Source organism: Podarcis liolepis, assembly GCF_965112155.1.
Source record: "Podarcis liolepis genome assembly, chromosome: 1".
Classification (NCBI taxonomy): Eukaryota; Metazoa; Chordata; class Lepidosauria; order Squamata; family Lacertidae; genus Podarcis; species Podarcis liolepis.
In genome coordinates, this window is record NC_139554.1 from 3,524,204 (window position 1) to 3,547,922 (window position 23,719).

Consider the following 23,719-nt stretch of genomic DNA (forward strand, 5'->3'; position numbering starts at 1 on the left):
CCTTCTGGTTGCCTTCCAACTCTACAGTATGTTGATTTTAATTTTTTAATTTTTTTTTATTAAGTTTTACAACAAATTTTAACATAATCACTGCTGGTGAGATAGTCACAAAATAAATTCCCAATTACACCCCCACCCCACGACTTCCCCCAACTATCCTTTCTGTTTTATAACGAATTCACTTCTCCTGCTTATTATCTTATTCACTAATATAGTAAAGTTAAAGTTATATATCATTATTATGTCCTGTTTGTTGATTGTAAGTGTTTAATCAAACCTGCAAGTGAGTCCATTTCCTTACATTGCTTCTGTAGGTACATCATAAAAGGTTCCCAGTCTTTTTAAAAGTCTTTATTGTCCTTATCTTTAAGTCTTTCAGTCAACTTTGCCATTTCAGCATATTCCATCCATTTTTCTTCCCATTGTTCTTTTGTTGGCATTTCATTGCTTTTCCACCCATAGGCGCCGACTCCATGGGGCCTGAGGGGGCCCGAGCCCCCTCAAAAATTCGTTTGGGGGGGCTCAGCCCCCCCAATAATCTCGGGCGGCGGTGGGCGCGTCCGCGGCTTTTATAGGGCGCCCGGCGCGCACCAGCTCAATAACGGGCACCGGTGCGGCGGGGGGCGCCGGGCCGGGGGAGGGGGGCGGCCGGCCTGTCTCCTTGGCAACCCCATTGAGCAGCGCCGGCTCCCCCGGGAGGGCCATCCCCCTGCGCCGCCGATCGCCAACACCGCCGACGCTGTGGCTGCCCGAGCCCGACCCGAAGCCCGAGCCCGAGCCCGTCAGTCAGTCAGGAAGGAAGGAAGGAAGGAGAAATGGGGAGGGAGACGAGGGAGGAAAATTGCGCGCAGGGTGAAGAAAGGAGAAGGGCGAACGAGACGAGCTTCCAACCCAAAAAAGGGCTGGAAGACTGGGAGGATGAAGGATCAGGAAAGAAAGCGACGCCTTCCCCGCCCGCAACGTCGCCCGCTTGTCATTGGCAGCGCAGCGGGCGCCCAGAGGGGCTGGGCACCGGCGCAGGGCCGCTCCACAGCCGCGGAGGACAGCTGCGCGGCTAGCAAGGCGCGCCGCGTAGAGCGCGGCCCTTGTGTGGCCTGGTGGCCAGGCAAGCTCGGGCGGGGACCCCCATGCGAATCTAAGATGGGAGAAGAGGGCAGAGCAAAGGGGGTCCCTTCCCCAACCTCCGGCTCTGAGACTTCCCTGCGCCCCAGAAAAGCGAAAGGATTTTCTCTTCTTTTTTTTTTATAAATATTTTATTAAGTTTTCAAATACAAAGTTAGAAACATACACTGAAGAAAAAAGTAAAAGAACAAGAAAAAGAAAAAAAGAAAAAGAAGAAAAGAAAACCAACCATTCAACACATTTTTTATATAACTAACTGGACTTCCTCGCATCTCCCTTACCCTGCATTCTTTATAATAAAGATATCAGCAAATTATTACCTTGATTCGTACCTTATTTTGTACTTTTCAAATACTATACCTCTAAATTTAACATACTTTTCATCAGTTACTTATATCTTAAATTAAACATAGTATTACCTTAGATTTTGACCTTTTCTTACTTAAAATATAATTTCCTGTTTCTCAAATCTAATTGCTGAAGCTATAGTTTCCGAATCGTGTAAATTTTTAACATTCATACAACTTATATTGTTTTTGTAAATAGTCCTTAAATTTTTTCCAGTCCTCTTCCGTTGTTTCTTCTCCCAAATCTCGGATTCTGCCAGTCATTTCAGCCAGTTCCATGTAGTCCATCAATTGCGTCTGCCACTCTTCCAGTGTGGGCAAATCTTGTGTCTTCCAATATTTTGCGATAAGTATTCTTGCTGCTGTAGTTGCATACATAAAGAAAGTTCTATCCTTCTTTAACACTTTCTGGCCAACAATGCCCAAGAGGAAGGCCTCTGGTTTCTTGGGAAAGGTATACTTAAATACCTTTTTTAACTCATTATAGATCATTTCCCAGAAGGTCTTCACTTTTGGACAAGTCCACCAGAGGTGAAAGAATGTCCCTTCAGCCTCCTTACATTTCCAACATTTATTATCAGACAGGTGATATATTTTTGCAAGCTTGACTGGGGTCATGTACCACCTATAAATCATTTTCATAATATTTTCCTTCAAGGCATTACATGCCGTGAATTTCATTCCGGTGGTCCATAACCTTTCCCAGTCCTCAAACATGATGTTATACCCAATATCCTGAGCCCATTTTATCATGGCTGATTTGACTGTCTCATCCTGAGTGATTTTCTCTTCAACCTGCCCTCCATCCTCTTGCAGAAAACTCTTTGCCTGCCCTGCCCGTATCTCGTTTTTGCTTTTTAATTCCACACACGCACCCTTCGGACTTCGTGGCAATCGGGCGCACGGGTGCGTTTCCTAAGAGAGTGAGGACCCCCGCCTCCTCCCCACCTGCTCCCTCACCAGCCAGCCAGCCGCGCGCCCTAGCCGGAGAGCCCCGGCCGTCCCCGTCGCGCAATCGGCTGGATCTCCCTTCAGCAGGCCGTGCTCACAACTCGGCCCAGGGACCCCCAGCAGCGGATCTCCGGCTCAGCTGAAGAATCCGGCAACAAGCCCCCTCCTCCCCAATCGCTCCGCCGAAATACGCTCCAAAACCCCCCAGATAGGCCGCCAGCTGCCAAGTCTAGTGGCGCCCTGAGCGAGGGTCTCTCCCCAACACCGCCACCTCGAACTGCGTTCTCCCGGCTACCCGAGCGAACCAGCGGCAGGACCCCGGTATGGGCCCCCCCAATATTTTTTATAAGTCGGCGCCCCTGTTTCCACCTTTGAGCTAGTAAAATTCTAACTGCTGTTATAGCATACATAAATACTTTCTTCTTGTCTTTTGGCAATCTTGACCTAAAATGCCCAGTAAGAAAGCTGCTGGTCTTTTATATACTTTGTTGAAGGGAAACTCCCCACTGGAGTAGAAATCATATATTAAACAGATGGAAAGCTCTTCAATCTGAGCAGGCTGGAAGCAAAGAATAAGGTTACCATAACTTCCATCATAGAGCTTCAGTATGCTGATGACAACGTAGTGTGCGCACACTAAGAGGATGACCTCCAAACCATCCTAAATATCTTTGCAGAAGCTTATGAAAAGCTTGGCCTATCACTCAACATCCAAAAAAGGCAAATCTAAAAAAAATGTAGTATAAACACCGACAACTGAAAAAAACACTGGCCTGTGAGTGCTCCAGTTGGAGAACAGCCTTCACCAAAGGTGTCATGGACTTTGAAGACACTCGAACTCAGGACGCAAGGGAGAAACGTGCTAAAAGGAAGGCACGCAATGTCCCCACTGTGGAAGGATGTGTGGATCCAGAATTGGTCTCCACAGTCACTTACGGACTCATTGTTAAAATCGTGTTTATGGAAGGCAATCTTACTCGGCTACGAATGATCGCTGCAGAAGACGACCATTGGTACATCATTTTCATATAATTCTCTTTTAACAATATACAATATGCACAGTACACCGATTTTCAGACTGATTTGGTGTTATATATATCCGATGTTGCCCTTACAATAACAGATCCAGAATACTAGGTTCTCCTAGTGGTATTAAGCACTGGTAACATGTAACTCCTGCCTCTGCTGCCTTGAAAGGTGGTGGCAACAAACATTTACAGGGGGGGGGGGATTTATTTGCAGCCTCTTTCCCCATCCAGGGTACAACAGCTTTGCTTCTCTCCCTTTCAGCTTTCACTGGTGTCTGAATGTAGTTTTAAGTGCAACAAGCAAGTTTTCCTGCTTCACAAGGCAGAGGTTCAGTAGGAAGGTTGGAAGGGGGTTCTGCAGACAGAAAAGGGGCGTCAAGAAGTCAGGCTTTCACGTTCCTCACCTAAGCGGATGGCTAGGTCCAAAAAATATTGGGATGCAGACGACTGTAACACCAAGAACTGCAGTGATTCACAGTCCATTTGGAATAGAAACATAATGTAATGTACACCATAACTCAATGAAGACAACGCATTTGTGTTTATGCAACAGTTTTTGTGTAAGTTTATTGATCGTAATGCACAAGTTTTGCATGAATTCACATTCTAAAAACGTAGATCCAGATCATGGCTCTTTTTGCTTCTAATCATATACCCCCATTATCTTTTGTTTTATAAAAATAGCTTGCATTTAATTAGATACAACGTATTTTTCCTGATCTCTGCATATCTGTACTATTCAGTAAATGAAGATTGTGTGCATATGTAGATCTAACCAGAAAATGAAACACTGATTCGTTAGCCCATTTTCAATGAAGACTGAACCAAAAAAACCATCCAAAGAAAAAGCACCACTCGATGTGACCAAACCACTCCGTGCATCCAATATTTAGAGGACTATCTATTACTGTCCTCCCGCACACTTCTCAGCTACTCAATGGGGCTTGGAATGGTAGAATTGTAAGGTTGGAGGGGATCCTAAGAGACATCTAGTCCAACCCCCCATGAGCCCTTCCCTCTGGATCGTGCCAGCGGTGTACTTCCTATGTTCTGCAAGTTGGAAGGTGGGAATCACATTCAGTACTCTGATAAACAGGTATCCTTCCCTGGGGCTCAGGGCACATTGGCAATGGTACCACCCGCCTGTTACTGCAATTGCCACAACCCACAGTGTGGCCTGGCATGGGCAGGGAGAAAGACAGAGTTGTGGGTTTACCGTGTTTTGGGGAGACAACCCCCTTTTTGTGGAGAGCAGACTGTGTTCCTTCTGTGCCTTTTTCAGGTGACTTTGGGACGGAGGGAAATTAAAACAGCCACAGCGCCTGCGTACCCAGTTAGTTCGAAAGCGAAATTATAAGGAGAAAGAGTGGTGATGTCTACTGCTCTAACTGCATTCCTGAGTACACCACAGGACCAATTTCCCCTGCCAAATTAATACGGCATCTAATGGACCTGACTGGTGTTTGACCTTACGTGGCATGACTTCTGAGGCTCATCAGAACATTGCAAAGCTTGAGGCTTCTGCAAGGCAATCCAGCTGGCAGCCTCTCTTTCTGATTGCTTCTCCCCAAAAGGCCACCTCCCTATCATTTCCTTGACTGCCACCCTTCCAGGCACAGTGTCTGAACACAAAGAGGTCCAACGGGCCTCCTGGATTCCATCAGAGCTCAAATCTCCGCTCCACCTCGTTAGCGATCATTTTCGCAATGGCAAGGGAGGAGGTAGCAGCGGGTGAAGGGGCATTTCTGACATGGAGGATTCGGCTGCCGATGTCTCCAGTGCCTCCGTCAAACACAAAGTCGTCAATCAAGTTTCCGTCGTTGTCCAAGGCCTGAGCTCTGACACCTGCTGGGCCTCTGCAAAAAGAAAGGAGAAGCTGGGCATTCAAACAGGGCAAAGTGGACCTTGAATTGTATCTCTGATTATCACAGCTTATGCAACAGGAGACTTGGAACCCAGCCTGCTTGTCTAGGAACAAAATGCTTAAATTGCTGTTAGACCCTACAGATGCTCATATGCTGTTTTAAGTGGAAACTGCGTATCTCGGGCGCTTTTTAAAATTTATTAGATTTATATACCATTATAATGGGTTGGGAGTTACTCGTGCGTAATCCTGCTCCGTTTGAGCATTAGATTGCCTGGTTAAACCCTCCGGACTGCACAGCCCATCTCAGCGTGGCTGCCCTTAGTCACTCGTAGAATCTGTCTGTGGGCGTTTCTTAAAGCGTTGCCAACATAAGAGTTGTTTGACGCCCAAGCGTTTCCGCCTCTCACTGCGCGAGAGTCTCCTGCGCAGGGTGGGCGTGGGCAGCGGGGTGCTTGGGCTCTCCTCGCTAACTTCCAACAAAGAGTCCTGGAGCCCCTGCACCTCCCTGTCCCTTTGCTCTCCTGGATCCCTGGTGTTACACTCATTCTCTTCCCCTTCTTCCCGGCTGAGTCTCCCTCTAGCACTTGGACCTTCCCCAGCAGAATCAGAGACCCTCTCCTTCTCCCGTGCCTCTGATGGCAGTTCCCTGACAACCATCCTTTATCCAACATCACTGTCGGAGGTGGTATGCCTCTGCTGGGAATCGCAGGTCAGGAGAGCCCTGCCGTTGCTTTAAGGCTTCCCAGAAGTGGGATCTGTTTGGCCACTGAGAGAACCAGGTGCAGGACTTGCAGCTGGGCTCTTCTCATCTTCCGTGATGTCTAAATCCCCAAAAGGATTACCTGAGTATATCATCGATGGTAACTTCGGGTACAAATTTCTGCAGCTGCTTCACCTGAGCACTAAGGAAACACGCTCTGTACATTTCTCCCATTCCATAAGAGAAGTTCCTCAACACCAGCTTCCATAGGCCACTGGGGAGGGAAAGCAACATTTATTGCAAGTAGCTTCCACCTCTGAAGAAGTGTGCATGCACACGAAAGCTCATACCAAGAACTAACTTAGTTGGTCTTTAAGGTGCTACTGGAAGGATTTTTTTTTAAGTAGCTTCCATTCATAGATAGATAGATAGATAGATAGACAGATATGTACATACACATGCATGCAAACACACACACACACACACGTGTGTAAAGAAAAAATTTAAGTAGAGCAGACAAAAATGAAAGAAATGCAAAAAAAGTCCCTCATGGTGAAGTGTAAACCTAATCATATGTAAACTATTTGCAGTTACCATTCACAAAGCAGGGTGGATAAAAATCAATGATTTTTAAAAAACAAAATATTGGAGATTTTTTTTATTCAAATCAGATTTTTTTTTATTTAAATCGAATTTTTAAAATAAAAAGCTTTTGGAGGAATTTTTTTTCTAAAGATAGTTTTCTATTTAAGTTACGTTATAGTCCAAAGGCTATTCATCAGGAAATAAGGATTTGTTTTAAGTTTTTCATGTGTGCTGAAATTCAGTCTAAGGTTTTTTTAAATAAAAAAATAGTTTAACCACATCAGTTAACAAACACGGATACATATGCTATAATATTATTGTTTTAGATAAATAAATTGTTTAAATTGATATTAAGGAAATGATTCTTCTTCTCCTTCCAATAAAGTACAGCGGAAAAGTTGTCCAAATATAAACAATCAGTTCATAATTATCTGTCTATATATTTCTAATAGTATAACCAAATCAGTAATTTTTTATATAACTGTAAAAACTACTCTGAAAATTTATTATTCCAAAAATGAAACCTTCATCTGGTTGTAAATATTAAGATTATACTAGCAAGAATGAGTCTTTCTATAAAAAAATGATTTAAATCAAGTCTTCCTGACTAGTGATTTAAATCAATTTGATTTAAATAAAACCCACCCTGTCACAAAGCCTTGTTGATTACAATAATCCTGACATTGGTAAACTAACTAACTCCTGTAGTGGTAGGAAACTAATCACCCTGATTCAGGCCATTTAATGCCTGTGTGTTTCATTTATCTCTGATCTCTCTACATACACACTTTTCTTGACACCCCACGTGTAGAATATATATTTGGCAACTGAGGATTGCACATCATGCATCTTATAAGCTGGACTCTGTTCTGTAGAAACTTCTGCCATTAAAAAACCTGTTCAACTTTGAAGGCGCTGCCAAACTCTCATTTTTATAACAGCAATGGTAGTCCCTCACTAACATTGCATGTTACAGGTCCGATTAATACTTTTTAAAGAAGTGACGAGATTAAATAGTCCTTTTGCTCCTTAGCTCCGAGGTGCAGCCAAAGTCAAGGGCTCTGGGGCTGGGCCAGGAGGATGTTCGGTGGAAGAGGAGAGCAAAAAAAAAAAAAAGGTTTAGAAAAAGCATTACGAAGTGGACCTCGTTAAATGAGGTGGCGTTGGGAGAAGCCTTAAGTGAGAGGAGAGCACAGACAACGAAAATATTTGGGTTGTGTTGAATGGGGGGGGGGAGAGAGGAGGAAATGTAGCCAGAGTGGAAGACTTTATATGTGAGGACTTGGAGCTGGTGCAGAAATGGGAGTGCCTGATCACCTCATCTGTCTCCTGAGAAATCTCTATATGGGACAAATAGCCACAGTTAGAACTGGATATGGAACAACTGATTGGTTCAAAATTGGGAAAGGAGTACGGCAAGGCTGTATATTGTCTCCCTGCTTACTTATATGCAGAATTCATCATGCGAAAGGCTGGGCTGGATGAATCCCTAGCCGGAATTAAGATTGCCGGAAGAAATATCAACAACCTCAGATATTCAGATGACACAACCTTGATGGCAGAAAGTGAGGAGGAATTAAAGAACCTTCTATTGAGGGCGAAAGAGGAGAGTGCAAAATATGGCCTGAAGCTCAACATCAAAAAAATGAAGATCATGGCCACTGGGCCCATCACCTCCTGGCAAATAGAAGGAGAAGAAATGGAGGCAGTGAGAGACTTTACTTTCTTGGGCTCCATGATCACTGTAGATGGTGACAGCAGCCACAAAATTAAAAGACGCCTGCTTCTTGGGAGAAAAGCAATGACAAACCTAGACAGCATCTTAAAAAGCAGAGACATCACCTTGCTGACAAAGGTCTGTCTAGTTAAAGCTATGGTTTTCCCAGTAGTGATGTATGGAAGTGAGAGCTGGACCATAAAGAAGGCTGATCGCCGAAGAATTGATGCTTTTGAATTATGGTGCTGGAGGAGACTCTGGAGAGTCCCATGGACTGCAAGAAGATCAAACGCATCCATTCTGAAGGAAATCAGCCCTGAGTGCTCACTGGAAGGACAGATCCTGAAGCTGAGGCTCCAAGACTTTGGCCACCTCCTGAGAAGAGAAGACTCCCTGGAAAAGACCCTGATGTTGGGAAAGATGGAGGGCGCAAGGAGAAGGGGACGACAGAGGACGAGATGGTTGGACAGTGTTCTCGAAGCTACAAACATGAGTCTGACCAAACTGCGGGAGGCAGTGGAGGACAGGAGTGCCTGGCGTGCTCTGGTCCAGGGAGTCACGAAGAGTCGGACACGACTAAACAACTCAACAACAACAAAGGAGCTGGTGCAGAGCATGAAGCTGGCTGACATAAGAGGAAAGAGCAACAATACAGGAATATATATATATATTACAGAAACTGTACCCACCCCCTGGTGTTCCCTGTAGCACCAGAAACGCACACGCTCAACCCATAACACCCTGGAGAACAACCTATGCAAGGAGAAGGTCTCCATCGCCCATAGTAAGCAGTGTGATGCTTCCTGGGATTACTATAGTTCATACTACAGACTGCAGAAAAGTGGGGCAGGGCAGAGGTAATGAGATTCTCATTCTTCACCTGCAGAGGAATGGAAAGAGGACACTACCTGTAAGCCGCCGCGTCTACAAAGTCTTGGAAACTGAAGTCATAAAATCTGTAGCCCTCTCGTTTGAAGGCAAGCACGGCGTTAGGCCCGAGCCAAACACTGCCATCCATCCTCGGGGTGAAATGGATACCCAGGAAGGGGAAACGGGGATCAGGCACCTAAAGCACGAGAAACACACTCGGGAGTCAAAACGCATTTGAAAGAACCACACTCTGCATCACACAAGAATGGCCGAAGGAGCGTCTCTCTGAATGGCGCAAACCAAAGAAAACATTGAAAAGAAGGGAGCAGGCTTGTCTCTCTCTCTCTCATACCCTCTTTTTAAATGAAAGCTGGGGATCTGGCAATTATAGTTCATCAGGTGGAGCTCCCCCCCCCCATGTGTCTCAGTGCCAATCTTTGTGGAGTCCTTTAGGCTAGGCACATCACATGATAAATCTGAGCAACAACACTTGTAGTCACACACACCTCCTTCTTCTTTTCTGCCCTCCCGAGAAAGATTTGTTTATGTGCGGACCCAAATACATCTCCGAGGATTGTGTCTATCGAGATACAATCTCTTACTTAGCTAAATGTACAGATATATAAAAATCAGCATCCGGGGGGAGTGTAGAGAGAGATGCTTTTAAGTCAGAATGGAGGAAAGGGAAATTGGCAGCAGTAACTTGGAATATTCTGGGAAATTGCTTAGAGCAACCAACATTTCCCAAATATACCCTCTCTAAAGCAGACTGGTTCAGATTATGTAATTTCAATATCTATGTAACTTTCCCACCGGCATTGTACGTGTCTTTGACCACCAAAGCCACAGGACTCATTTTCCCTGTGGTTAATAATAATAATAATAATAATAATAATAATAATAATAATAATAATTTATTACTTATACCCCGCCCAACTGGATGAGTTTCCCCAGCCACTCTGGGCGGCTCCCAATCGAGTGTTAAAAACAATACAGCATTAAATATTAAAAACTTCCCTAAACAGGGCTGCCTTCAGGTGTCTTTTAAAGATAAGATAGCTGCTTATTTCCTTCACATCTGAAGGGAGGGCGTTCCACAGGTTGAGGAGGATTCTCAGAAGAGGACAATCCCAAGATTCATTAGAGGAAAGCCAAAGTAGTTCAAATAGGCTAAAGTACGCAGAGTGGCTCTGCCCTGAAACTATAAGGCCTCTCACACTATGTGTACAGCTTAGTAAATATTAAATATCGTATTAAATAAATATTAAATAAATAACACCAGTACTCAAAGCATTCAGAAGCACCAGGGGCTTTCTCAAGTTCTCCGTAAATTGACGTACCGGATAAATATTTCCTTTTACCAAATAGCACTTCTCTGGCTTCAACACCAAGTAATCACCCCGGAATGGAACAATGCGAGGCTCCGGGCTGCAGCCACTGATCTGAGAGATGCGGTCCGAATAAAGCCCTGCACAGGACACAAGATGCCGACAATGGATTTCCTCCCCCTGCGCAAAAGAAGATGTCGAGGCTCAGCAAAACTATAGCTCCATCTAACATTGTCACAAAACCAGCTGACCCGCTAGGCTGTCTGTTTATCCTTCCATTTCCACACCTTCTAGCCTGCTGCTCCCCATGTGTAGGGATGATCACTGGGTGCAGAGAACACTCCCTACCTGCAGGCATCCTCAGCCCGCCTGCACGCGTGACCTTGGGGTGCGGAGCACACTCCCCCTCACAGACAAAGCCACAGCTGTCTGAAAATCGTTCCCTCTGTCTAACGTTTTGTGGTCTCAGTAGTCTGCTGTGTCCTGTCTGTAACCTTTGTCTCTGAGACCTTTGTCTCCTTCGTCATACACTGTGCAAAGGGAAAATGACGCGGTGGAAACAGGTGCCAAAATTACTTTGTACTACCCCATGATCTCGGAACTGGAAGATGTGTAAAGGTCACAGCCCAAAATGTATCTGCCTGGGTTTGCATATTGTGTCAATAAAAGGAGGCTCCACAGAGTTGGCCGGCAGCTTGCTTGCAGCTCACCTGTGCGCAACTCACCTGCATTATCAACTCCTGCCTCATGTCCTTCACTTCACCATGCTTGAAGGTACCTATTCTAGTGTGACAGGTGGAGGTGAAGAGGCCTGATCTTGACCAGGAGTGGTCTGACAGGCCAAAGAGCACCTGGCAGGCTCTTCAGGACCATGGAGAGCTCCCGGAGGAGGCTGGTGTGGCTTGCTGATAGCCAAGCCAGCAGGAATTAAAGGTGCAGAATCCCAGCCTGGAACCCCCGAGTTGATCCTCACTGGGTGACCTGCCAGTGTCTTTTCTATTCCTTCGCAGAGGAGCAAGGGGTCTGAGGCAGCTGCTGCGCAGGCTAGAACTGCAGATTCAGGTTCCACATGAGAAGCGCTTGAGGTCCTTCAAGGGCAGAGTCATAGAATCACAGAATTGTAGAGTTGGAAGGGACACCAAGGGTCATCCAGTCCTGTGCTTGCTATGCAGGGATCTCAATTCCATGACCGATGACCATCCAACCTCTGCTTAAAACCCTCCAATGAAGGAGAGTCTACCACCTTCCGAGAGAGTCAGGCACCATCCTCTCTTAAGACTAGACCTTGAGCAGGGAAAGGACTATGAAGCCCTCGAGGCAAGAGCTGCTTGACTCATATTAATATCCATCTCAAACTGTTTTTGTGGTGACGACAGCAATCGTGGTTAAAGTTTTTGTACGCCTGACATGCGACAAATGCCAAAACACGAAAGAAAATATTCTGCACTTGAAAAGTAAAATGTAATCTGAAAGCTTGGACTTACCTTTGAGTTTCTAACAACAATTGGATATTTCATCCCTGTAAACAATAAGATGAAAACTATAAATGGCACACCTAAAACAACTGCGTATAAACAGAACATCTGAACCACAAGGACAAAACAGAAGAACTTGTCAGGCAGATAAAAGGTAAAGGAACCCCTGACCATTAGGTCCAGTCGTGGCTGACTCTGGGGTTGCGGTGCTCATCTTGCTTTATTGGCCGCGGGAGCTGGCGTACAGCTTCCAGGTCATGTGGCCAGCATGACTAAGCCGCTTCTGGCGAACCAGAGCAGCGCACGGAAACGCCATTTACCTTCCCGCCGAAGCGGTACCTATTTATCTACTTGCACTTTGACGTGCTTTCGAACTGCTAGGTTGGCAGGAGCAGGGACAGAGCAACGGGAGCTCACCCCGGTCGCGGGGATTCGAACTGCCGACCTTCTGATCGGCAAGTCCTAGGCTCTGTGCTTTAACCCACAGTGCCACCCATGTCCCTCAGGCCCTAAATACTTAGGGCAGCCCAGGCTAAAAACAAAGCTGTACCCAGCAGAATGGAACAGGAGTTTTCACCAACCTTCTAATTCCAGGGTCAGGACATTTTTCCCTCTAGGCCAGCATTATCTGCTGTGATGGGCAATAGATCTCCAGCATCTCAGGCAGAGAGGAGTGGGGCAAGAGAGACTGGGGATTGAACCTGAAACCTTCTGAATACAAGGGAGGTTCTCTGCTACTAAGCTTGAGTTTCTACCCTTAAAGAGAGACAGCTGCTCTTTCAGAAGTGACCCATAAGCAAGAGGTATTTAGCTCGCCTCTTTCACCCTCTCCCTGCCTCCGCACAGCCTCCACTGCTCTGCAGACTCAGATGGTGACAAATAGGCACGTTTTCTATGTACCCACAATACAAAATAGTCAGACCACATCTCGCACTGGATTCTGAATGGGCCAAAAAAGAGAATGTGCCATCATCGCGTTTTAGTTAAAAGTTTCAGAGAACGGCTTCAGTTCCAAGGCGCCAGTTGTGTTTTAAAATAATTTCAGAATACCTACTATAAACTAACGATTTCCTATTTAATTGCAAGGAAGAAAAGTTTACTGAATTGCCACAGCTCTCTCTCTCTCAGCTATGGCTTCTTTGAATTTAGGCTATGGGCTAGTTCTGGAATTTTGCATCTCCCAGGATGGTCTCTAAAGCGATTCCTACATCCACCTGAAAACATTCCACGTCGCTCCCCTAGATCAGGGGTCTGCAACCTTTAAGACAGAAAGAGCCACTTGGACCCGTTTCCGAAGAAAAAACAACAACTGGGAGCCACAAAACCATTGCGACATTTAAAACAAATATATCTCCGGAGCCACGATCTGACAGCGGGCGGGAAGGTGATGTCGGGACGGTGCGTGACTAATGCACGCACCGCCCCCATGCGACGTCACAGCCAGTACAGTGCCCGCCACAGTGAGGAATGTCGGGGCGCACAATGCACCTCCTCCCCTCGCTAGTATCCGCCCCGGAGCCGCAGCAAAGATGTAAAAGAGCCACATGCGGCTCCGGAGCCGCGGGTTGCAGACCCCTGCCCTAGATCATCCCATGAACCGCAGGATCTCCAGAAGCACCTGAGAGGCTGTGAGCTCCAGGACTGCATATAATAATAGTAATAATAATAGTAATAATAGTAATAATAAAATTTTTTATTTATATCCTGCCCTCCCCAGCCGGAGCCGGGCTCAGGGCGGCTAACAACAATAAAATAGTACAACATTCTAAAATCATTCATTATAAAATTAATTCAAATCAAATTGATGGCAACCATTGGGCTAGAGATTCTGTGAAGACTGCCAAAGGAGGGAGTCAGGCTGCGCCCTGGCCAAAGGCCTGGTGGAACAGCTCTGTCTTGCAGGCCCTGCGGAAAGATGTCAAGTCCCACAGGGCCCTAGTCTCTTGTGGCAGAGCGTTCCACCAGATCGGAGCCACAGCCGAAAAAGCCCTGGCTCTGGTTGAGGCCAGCCTAAACTCTCTGTGGCCTGGGACCTTCAAGATGTTTTTATTTGAAGACCGTAAGTTCCTCTGTGGGGCATACCAGGAGAGGTGGTCCTGTAGGTACGAGGGTCCTAGGCCGTATAGGGCTTTAAAGGTTAAAACCAGCACCTTAAACCTGATCCTGTACTCCACCGGGAGCCAGTGCAGCTGGTATAGCACCGGGTGAATGTGATCTCGCAGCGAGGACCCCGTAAGGAGTCTCGCCGCGGCATTCTGAACCTGTGCTGGGTATCAGCAGAGAACCTCACGGAGGAAGACTGCCAAAGTGGGAAGGAAGGACAAAGAAATCAGAAGGAAAGCTTCTTACCATCTTCACTTCCAGCAGGACTTTCTTTGGCCATTTCCATGCCCTTGACCTCAAAGTCCGTCAAAACAGTCCCTCCGGCTGCCTGGAAATCCTCAGCGTAGGCAAAGGCCACCTGCCTGTAGTTCACAATGCCTGTGTACGGCGAGTCCAGGGCCATCACACCCTGAAAAGGCATTCAAAGGGATTTAGGGCCACAGAGAGTTTTCAAGAAGGAGGAAGACCCCATTTCAGGCCAGCTCAGAAGCTGCCAGTCCAGACAGGCTCCTAAGTAGCCCTCTCGAGCAGTAAACACAAAGGACCTCCAATTCCCAGTCAGCTGCTGGGGGCTGCAAGCAGGAGAGAGTTTGTGGGCTCCCCACAGACATCTGCTTGGCTGCTGCGGGAGGCCCCCTTTGGCTTGGTCTAGCAGGGCTTATATACCGTATTTTACACTCTATAGGACACACCAGACGATATGACGCACCTAGTTTGGGGGGGAGGAAACAAGAAAAAAAATTCTGAATCCCAGAAGCCAGAACAGCAAGAGGGATCTGGCTTCTGGGATAGCCTCTTGCTGTTCTGGCTTCTGGGATAGCCGCTGGGATAGCTTCGTGCGAAGCCTCTGCAGGGCACGGGGAGCCTTCATCCCCATGCCCTGCAGAGGCTTCTGGAACAGCCCGCGAAGCCTCCGCAGGGCAGCGGGATGAAGGCACCCCACTGCCCTGTGGAGGCTTTGCACAGCTAACCCCAGAGCTAGAATAGCGAGACGGAGCACTGCGCAGTGGTCCGTCTCGCTGTTCTGGCTTCTGGGACAGCCTGTGAAGCCTCTGCAGGGCAGCGGGGTGCCTTCACCCCACCGCCCTGCGGAGGCTATGCGCAGCCATCCCCAAGCTAGAACAGCTCTCCCGGCTTTTAGCAAAAGGAACCCAAAGCCTTTGGAGCACAGCGCGAGGTCCCGCTGTGCTCCAAAGGCTTCAGGCGGCTATCCCTGAAGCCTGGAGAGCAAGAGGGGTCTGTGCGCTCTGACCCCTCTTGCTCTCCAGCCTTCAGCGAAAGCAAAAGGCTAGAGGATGGCTGCCAGTGCAGACAGAGCTGATCTAAACAGCGGGTGGGCCACCTTTTCTGGCTGAAGGGCCTGATCTTCATCTCCTGCACCCGGGGCAGGCAAAAGTTGGCAGGTGTTTGGGCCGCCCATCTGCCAATCCTCTGGTGTCGCAGTGACATCACTTGACTTTGAAGAACCTAATTGTCGGGACCTCAAAGCAAACTACAGGGCTTTCAAAGAGCCCTCTGTACATTTGTAAACCTCCTCACAGGAGAATGTTACCAAGAGCTTTCTGCGCTTCTCCTTCAAACCACAGAGGTGAAGGAGCCTCTTTGAAGTAGCTCGCTTCAAAGCGCACTTTTGCATAGCGTTTTAACACTCACTAAATGAATGAGCAGAGATTAAATCCTGCTGCCTGGGAACAGAATCATGCAGCCAATGCAGAATTAAATCCTGTCCTCACGCCCATCGGCTGAGGTCACTACCATGGGTGAAGCTTGGGGGATAATAGCCTGATAGGCTATTAATGGTCTCCTGGCCAGAGGCTTCCACCTCTTATCTAGATGGATCAATGATGTGACTCGTCAGAAGACACGTTCTTATGCTCCTTTAATGGAGGGTTACAAACTTAATTCGTTCCGGAGGTCCGTTCTTAACCCAAAACTGTTCTTAACCTGAGATGCACTTTCGCTAATGCTGCCGCCGCACTGCCAGCATGCGATTTCCATTCTCATCCTGGGGCAAAGTTCTACTTCCGGGTTAGCGGAGTTTGTAAACCGAAGCGTTTGTAAGCCGAGGTACCACTGCAATTCAGGTGGGGAGGTGAACAGCTTCACTGGGCTTCCCTAGATCCCAACCCCCTCCGAAAGGTTCCCAGAAAGGAAAAGATGCATCACATCGAAGGTGGTCGCGTACCCGGCAGTAGGGCTCCTTCGCTTGTATTTCTTTGGAAGAGATGAGTTTCAGTCCGCGGACCTCGTTCTGCAGGCCTCTCTCATACAGTGCCTTGAGTCTCGGAACTTCTTCATGTTCAGCTGCAACGATCAGCTGCAGAAGAAATAAAGGAAGTTACAGTGCGGTACATGGGTCAGCCACAGAGTAAAAATGCAACAATAAAGCAAAGGTAACGACAACCGTGCTGTGTGGGATGCAGCAGGAGGAACGTCATGTTGTCATAGTAATTAATTACAAGTTTAATGGAATGGAAATTAATCCTCTTTTCAAAAACTTGGCATAGGTCAGGCTTGTCCAGCTTCCAAGGGACTGCAATCTACTCCCACTATAAAAAAAAACTGGCAGTGATCTACTAGTTGTTGAGCTTTTTTGGGAAGTTATGTTTTTTTGGGGGGGAAGGGGGTGCAAGGGGTCCTGCGATCTACCAATCTACCAGTTGGTGTGTTTTTCCCGAAATATCCAAAAGATCAAGGACTTAGCTACATTAGTAAAAATAAAACATTATAAATGCATTATAACACTGTGACACTAGATGGCGCTGCAGAGCCAAAATTGGAACTCTATGAAATTTTCCATTGTGAGCATTACAACGGTTTTTTCAGAGCATTTTCAGAGTGGTTTTTTTTTTAATAGCTATATCTCATCCTGGGTCCAGTTCGTGATTAGGGCTTCACTGAGCAAGACCCCTAATTAAGACCAGGAAACTCAGTTAATTCATTGCCGATGTACCACTAATAATAATAATAATAATAATAATAATAATAATAATAATAATTTATTTAAATCCTGTCCTCCCCCGTCAGAGCTGGCCTCAGGGCGGCTAACACCAGTAAAATTACAAGAAAAACATAATAGGGGAGGAAAGAAAGAAAGAAAAAAACCAATTTAAAATACAGGTTAAAATACAATTTAAAATGCAGCCTCATTTTAATAGTAGCCCATAGATCAAAACCATAAGGGGAGGGAAACATAAGGGTCAGACTGAGTCCAAACCAAAGGCCAGGTGGAACAGCTCTGTCTGCATGGCCTTAGGAGACTTCTTCCGGCAGTCAGAAAATTCAAATGTATAAAGCAAAGGTGTGAGGACTCTTTTGATGTACAGTGCTCTACAAGGATATTAAGAGTTGCTGGAACAGAAAAGCAAAAAGTGCTGCACCTACCATACCTTGCCGCATTGTTTATATGGGATTCCCTTTTGGTCACAGTACTCATAGCAGAGGGCAGCCCCCTCCACACACAACTTCGCTTTTAGAGATCCCGGTTTGTAGTAGATCCCACTGTGAATAACACCGCTGTTGTGTCCACTCTGGTGGAAGGCTAGTTGGAGAAATGTGTTACAAATAAGGAGAAATATTGAAATACATGCTGCATGGACCATTATTCTTTTTAACTGTCGGGTGAAATACATATTTAAACCGCCAGGTGATTCTTCAGACTTCAAGCCATGAGAAGTAACTATAAATGCGGTGTAAACTGACCAGAAATGTATAAGGAAAAGTTTGCAATGGTGGATTAGCTCGCCCCCCATCCACTGCCACCACCCCTCCAAATTGCCCTCCCCCCCCTTGCAATTAGGCTTGAAAAAAAGCTCTTACTGGTGACAATAAAGTCTTCTTCCAAGCCTAATTTTGGTGGAATAAGGGGCAGGGTGGAGAGCACCCCTTTCCATGCAGTAGGCCTTTTAAGATAAATGGGAAGTTGTACAAAATTGGCCCCTTACAGGAAAAGTTCCCACTGGTTTGCGCCTAACTGAACGATGCCTTTTAGTAAGCCATTTAAACAACCACCACCATATCTGGAAGATGGGGCAGGCGGAAGTTAAAAATGCATGAGGGAAACTAATACAGAAGGCGATGAGCTCTTTTATCAGATTCAGATATCATACCCAACTCCTTCTCCTTTTCCAGCACTCCAAAAGTGAGGGATGGATGTCGCAGGCTGAGCTCCCTGGCCGATGCCAGCCCCACAATCCCAGCGCCGACAACAGCCACATCGAAAGTGCTATTAAAAACGGGTTTGAGAAGAATGAAAATCACACACTCCACACTGGCAAAGAACTTATTTCGGTCAAAAGCTATCAGACAATTTCCAAGAGGGGTCTGTTTTGTTTTTGCTTTTTTTGCATTTACGTAAAAGATTTTTTTTACGTAAGGGATGCGGGTGGCGCTGTGGGTTAAACCCCAGAGCCTAGGACTTGCCAATCAGAAGGTCGGCGGTTCGAATCCCCGCAACGGGGTGAGCTCCAGTTGCTCAGTCCCTGCTCCTGCCCACCTAGCAGTTCGAAAGCACGTCAAAGTGCAAGTAGATAAGTAGGTACCACTCCGGCGGGAAGGAAAACGGCGTTTCCGTGCACTGCTCTGGTTCACCAGACGCGGCTTAGTCATGCTGGCCACATGACCCGGAAGCTGTACGCCGGCTCCCTCGACCAATAAAGCGAGATGAGCACTGCAACCCCAGAGTCAGCCACGACTGGACCTAATGGTCAGGGGTCCCTTGACCTTTAAAAGATGTTTTAAGTAAAAAAATGAAAGTTATAACAAATGTGGGCTGAGCTGTTCACTGTCCCATTACGTCACAGCCCATGCCAAAATCCCCGCCCTTTAAAAAAAGATGGGAGAGTGACATTACACGCATTTACACCATTAAAGATTGTACTGCTCTTCTGTTCCCCTAAAAGGTCATTGACTGTCTTTGGGCTGAGAAGACAGAAGAGCAGCAGGGAAAAGACAGAATGGCCATGACTGGACAGCGTCGTGTGGATGCCCCAGAACAAATGAGGGAACCAAGAATTGCAATTCCACACAAAACACAAGTGTGGAAGTTCCTGTGGTCTCCTCTTACTTGCAGCTGCTCTCCAGCTTGTCTTTCACATCACCTGTTGCCCTGTCCGACTCTTTAAACCAGATATTTCATTTATTGGTTATATGTACATCCTGTGTCTCATTTTATCACCACAGCCTTCTCTACGATGGCTGTGGTCTACCTCCACAACCAGGTGAGGAGCACACTGTTGCACTGGGGTCCCACTTTTGGGCTTCCCAGAAGTATCGATGCCTTATGAGGAGCGGCTAAGGGAGCTGGGCATGTTTAGCCTGGAGAAGAGGAGGTTAAGGGGTGATATGATAGCCATAATAATAATAATAATAATAATAATAATTTATTATTTATACCCCGCCCATCTGGCTGGGCCTCCCCAGCCACTCTGGGCGGCTTCCATAAAAACCAAAAATACAATAAAATATCACATGTTAAAAACTTCCCTGAACAGGGCTGCCTTAAGATGTCTCCTGAATGTCAGGTAGTTGTTTATCGCCTTGACATCTGCTGGAAGGGTGTTCCACAGGGCGGGCGCCACTACCGAGAAGGCCCTCTGCCTGGTTCCCTGTAGCTTTGCTTCTCGCAATGAGGGAACCGCCAGAAGGCCCTCGGCGCTGGACCTCAGCGTCCGGGCAGAATGATGGGGGTGGAGACGCTCCTTCAGGTATACTGGACCGAGGCCGTTTAGGGCTTTAAAGGTCAGCACCAACACTTTGAATTGTGCTCGGAAACGTACTGGAAACGCCATGTTCAAATATATAAAAGGATGTCACATAGAGGAGGGAGAAAGGTTGTTTTCTGCTGCTCCAGAGAAGCGGACACAGAGCAATGGATCCAAACTAATAATAATAATAATAATAAATTTTATTTATATCCCGCCCTCCCCAGCCGAAGCCGGGCTCAGGGCGGCTAACAACACTAAAATAGTGCCACATTATAAAACATCATAAGAATTAATTAAAATCAAAATTGATGGCAACCATAAACTAAAGCATTGTAAAGATTGCCAAAAGGAGGGGGTCAGGCTGTGCCCTAACCAAAGGCCTGGTGGAACAGCTCTGTCTTGCAGGCCCTGCGGAAAGATGTCAAGTCCTGCAGGGCCCTTGTCTCTTGTGACAGAGCGTTCCACCAGGTTGGAGCCGCAGCCGAAAAAGCCCTGGCTCTAGTTGAGGCCAGCCTAACCTCTCTGTGGCCTGGGACCTTCAAGATGTTTTTATTTGAGGACCGTAAGTTCCTCTGTGGGGCATACCAGGAGAGGCGGTCCCGTAGATACGAGGGTCCTAGGCCGTGTAGGGCTTTGAAGGTTAAAACCAGCACCTTAAACCTGATCCTGTACTCCACCGGGAGCCAGTGCAGCTGGTATAGCACCGGATGGATGTGATCCCGCAGCGAAGACCCTGTAAGGAGTCTCGCTGCGGCATTCTGCACCCGCTGGAGTTTCTGGGTCAGTCTCAAGGGCAGCCCCACGTAGAGCGAGTTACAATAATCCAGTCTGGAGGTGACCGTCGCGTGGATCACAGTGGCTAGGTCAGGGCGAGAGAGGTAAGGAGCCAACTGCTTAGTTTGGCGGAGATGAAAAAATGCCGCCTTTGTTATAGCTGCAATCTGCGCCTCCATGGAAAGGGAGGTATCGAAGATTACACCCAAACTCTTAACGGACGGTGCTGGCACTAATTGCACCCCCGCAAGAGATGGGAGTTGCCCCCTCAATCCCATATCGTCCCGTCCCAGCCAGAGGACCTCTGTCTTCGAAGGATTTAACTTCAACCGGCTCCCACGTAACCATCCAGCCACAGCTTCCAAGCATCTGATCAGTGTGTCTGGGGCCGAGTCAGGATGGCCATCCATCAACAGATAGAGTTGGGTGTCATCAGCATACTGATGGCAGCCCAGCCCAAAACTCCGGACAAGCTGGGCGAGGGGGCGCATAAAGATGTTAAAAAGCATCGGGGAGAGAATCGCACCCTGAGGCACTCCACACACCAAGGAGTGGCGGGATGACAGTTCCCCCCCAAGTGCCACCCTCTGTCCCCGACCAGAGAGAAACGAGCGCAGCCATTGAAGGACTGTGCCCTGGATCCCCACGTCGGCGAGGCGGTGGTCCAGAAGTTCGTGATCAACCATGTCGAAAGCTGCTGACAGATCTAGAAGAATCAGCAGCCCCGACCCGCCTCGATCCAGCTGTCTACGAAGATCATCTGTTAGGGCGACCAGAGCCGTCTCGGTCCCATGACCAGCGCGGAAGCCGGACTGGAATGGATCCAGAGCCGATGTTTCATCCAGAAACCTACCAAGCTGTTCAGCAACCTACCAAGCTGTTCAGCAAACTACAAGAAAGAAGATTCCACCTAAACATTCGGAAGAACTTCCTGACAGTAAGAGCTGTTTGACAGTGGAATTTGCTGCCAAGGAGTGTGGTGGAGTCTCCTTCTTTGGACGTCTTTAAGCAGAGGCTTGACAACCATATGTCAGGAGTGCTCTGATGGTGTTTCCTGCTTGGCAGGGGGTTGGACTCGATGGCCCTTGTGGTCTCTTCCAACTCTAGGATTCTATGATTCTATCTGGTTGGCCACCGTAAGAGCAGGAGGCTGGGTTCGATCCAACAGGCACTTCTTTTTTTCTAGGCAAAACATTCATTTTTATTACTGAAATTTTGCCCAGCAATGACAATTTTAACTTTTCCCATCCTGACATATCTTTTTAAACTTTGAACTTTGTCCCACGTTTTGACATAAATATTTTGAAACAATGTACAGTTCATATTTGTCATAGTAACACCCAAGTGTTTAACAGTATTTAACAGATACAGATTCAACCCTCTATTAAGTTTATATTGAGCTTATCTGGTGCACAGAGGGCATTTCAGTTGATGTGAATGAGCCACAAATATGTAAGTTGTTAGGTGAACAAACTGGGCAGGACAATGTTCTGGGATTTAAAATTATGCTTTCTGTTTTAAAAAGGCACTTCTCGTGTTCTCAGCTGAAACAAGTGCTCCACCACTAAGCTGTGTCTCCAGGTTTTAATGGAGGGAACCTAACAATCTAATTCCCTCCCTGTAGTGACTACAGTACAGTGGTACCTTGGTCTAAGAACAGTACTGTTAACAAACGATTCGGGCAACGCACTCCGCAAAACCAGAAGTAGGTGTTCAGGCTAGTGAATTTTGCCCCGGAAGATGAATAGAAGTAGACCACTGGAAGGGCACCGGCGGCGGGAGGCCTCATTGGGGAAAGCGTGCCTCGGTTTAAGAACATTTTGAGTTAAGAACGGACTTCCGGAACTAATTAAGTTTGTAGGCCGATATACCACTGTAGTCTGAAGTGGTCCAGTATAGCAACAGTTTCATTACTACGCATCTTCCTGTTCCAAAATGGTGCTAAAAACCCCAAACCCCCAGGCAGAGGGCCTTCTCGGTGGTGGCACCCGCCCTGTGGAATGCCCTCCCATCAGATGTCAAGGAAAGAAACAACTATCTGACTTTTAGAAGATATCTGAAGGCAGCCCTGTTTCGGGAAGTTTTTAATATTTGATGTTTTATCATGTTTTAATATTCTGTTGGGAGCCATCCAGAGTGGCTGGGGAAACCCAGCTAGATTCTTATTTTATCCAAGTACAGTCATACCTTGGGATAAATGTGCTTCGAGTTAAGTATTTCCAGGTTGCACTCCGTGGTGCCCCGGAAATAACGGAGCGCGTTATTTCCGGGTTTCGCCACTCGCGCATGCACAGATGCTCAAAAGGAGCAAATTGGCGGAAATGGCAAATTGTGATCCGCGCATGCGCAGACACGGGTTGCGTTCACTTCAGGATGCAAACGGGGCTCCAGAACGGATCCCGTTCGCATCCCGAGGTACCGCTGTAATTGATACAGCAATATTGATATAGCAAACCAGGGATCTTTGAGGGAGCAGGCTAGAGGGCATCCTAGGAGCCTACACAACACAAAACACGGTTGCTGTAGGTAGGTTTTATTTTATATGTTTTTATCTTAGATTTTGGAAATGTGCCTCCAGTTGTTTTTTCCCCTTCAATTTTTTGGGGACCCCCAAGAGAGTGGGGCCCTAAGCTAGAGCTTGTTTCGCTTATATGTAAATGCAGCACTGGTCCTTATGCCCTCCCAGCCAAATATTGACAATGTAGGTTTTATTTGCTTTTTATCTTCTATTTTGGAAATGGACATCCCGTTTGTTGTTCCCTTTAATGGGGGCAAGAGAGTGGGGCCCTAAGTCAGGCCCCAGCTGTTTCGGGACTACAACTCCCATGATCCTTCGCTACCAGGACCGGCGCGTGGGATGCTGGGAATTGTAGTCCCCAAACCCCTGGCGGGCCTTGGTCTGCCCCTCAGCCAGAGCCTGCTTCACTTCCACCTCAATTCCCCCGACGCTGCGCCGGTTCCCCTGCCCTCCCGGCCCGCTCACCTCCCGGGGGTCCCTCCGAGGTGCCTGGCGGGGAGGAGGCGGGCCGGCGCCGGGGAGAAGAGCCGCAGCCAGCGCGCCCGCCCGCCCCGCCACACGCAGGCCCGCCCGCACACCGGGGCCATGGCGCTCCCAAGCCGCCGCCCTCCCGGCCAGGCGCCGCCCCG

The 23,719-nt window shown here is 47.4% G+C and overlaps 1 protein-coding gene and 1 long non-coding RNA gene across 4 annotated transcripts; one reads left to right on the top strand and one right to left on the bottom strand.

The window, feature by feature from the left end:
* Positions 1–3,983: 3,983 nt before the first annotated feature.
* L2HGDH (L-2-hydroxyglutarate dehydrogenase) lies at positions 3,984–23,710 on the bottom strand. Of its 2 annotated transcripts, none has more exons than XM_083515519.1 (10): positions 23,556–23,710; positions 18,203–18,318; positions 17,478–17,634; positions 16,279–16,410; positions 14,340–14,502; positions 12,000–12,034; positions 10,528–10,695; positions 9,226–9,383; positions 6,158–6,289; positions 3,984–5,304 (listed from the first exon to the last, which is right to left on the bottom strand). In XM_083515519.1, the coding sequence occupies exons 3-10, from the start codon at positions 17,490–17,492 to the stop codon at positions 5,109–5,111; spliced, it is 999 nt and encodes a 332-aa protein (XP_083371645.1). In that variant the 5' UTR covers positions 17,493–17,634; positions 18,203–18,318; positions 23,556–23,710; the 3' UTR covers positions 3,984–5,108. The 2 variants fall into 2 exon arrangements, with proteins under 2 accessions (XP_083371645.1, XP_083371644.1); XM_083515518.1 differs by having other exon boundaries at positions 17,483–17,634; positions 23,556–23,705.
* On the top strand, positions 6,210–6,670 carry LOC310712976. Of its 2 annotated transcripts, none has more exons than XR_014529057.1 (2): positions 6,210–6,339; positions 6,452–6,670. It is a non-coding gene; the product is annotated as an uncharacterized lncRNA (long non-coding RNA). The 2 variants fall into 2 exon arrangements; XR_014529058.1 differs by having other exon boundaries at positions 6,227–6,339; positions 6,436–6,670.
* Positions 23,711–23,719: the final 9 nt, after the last annotated feature.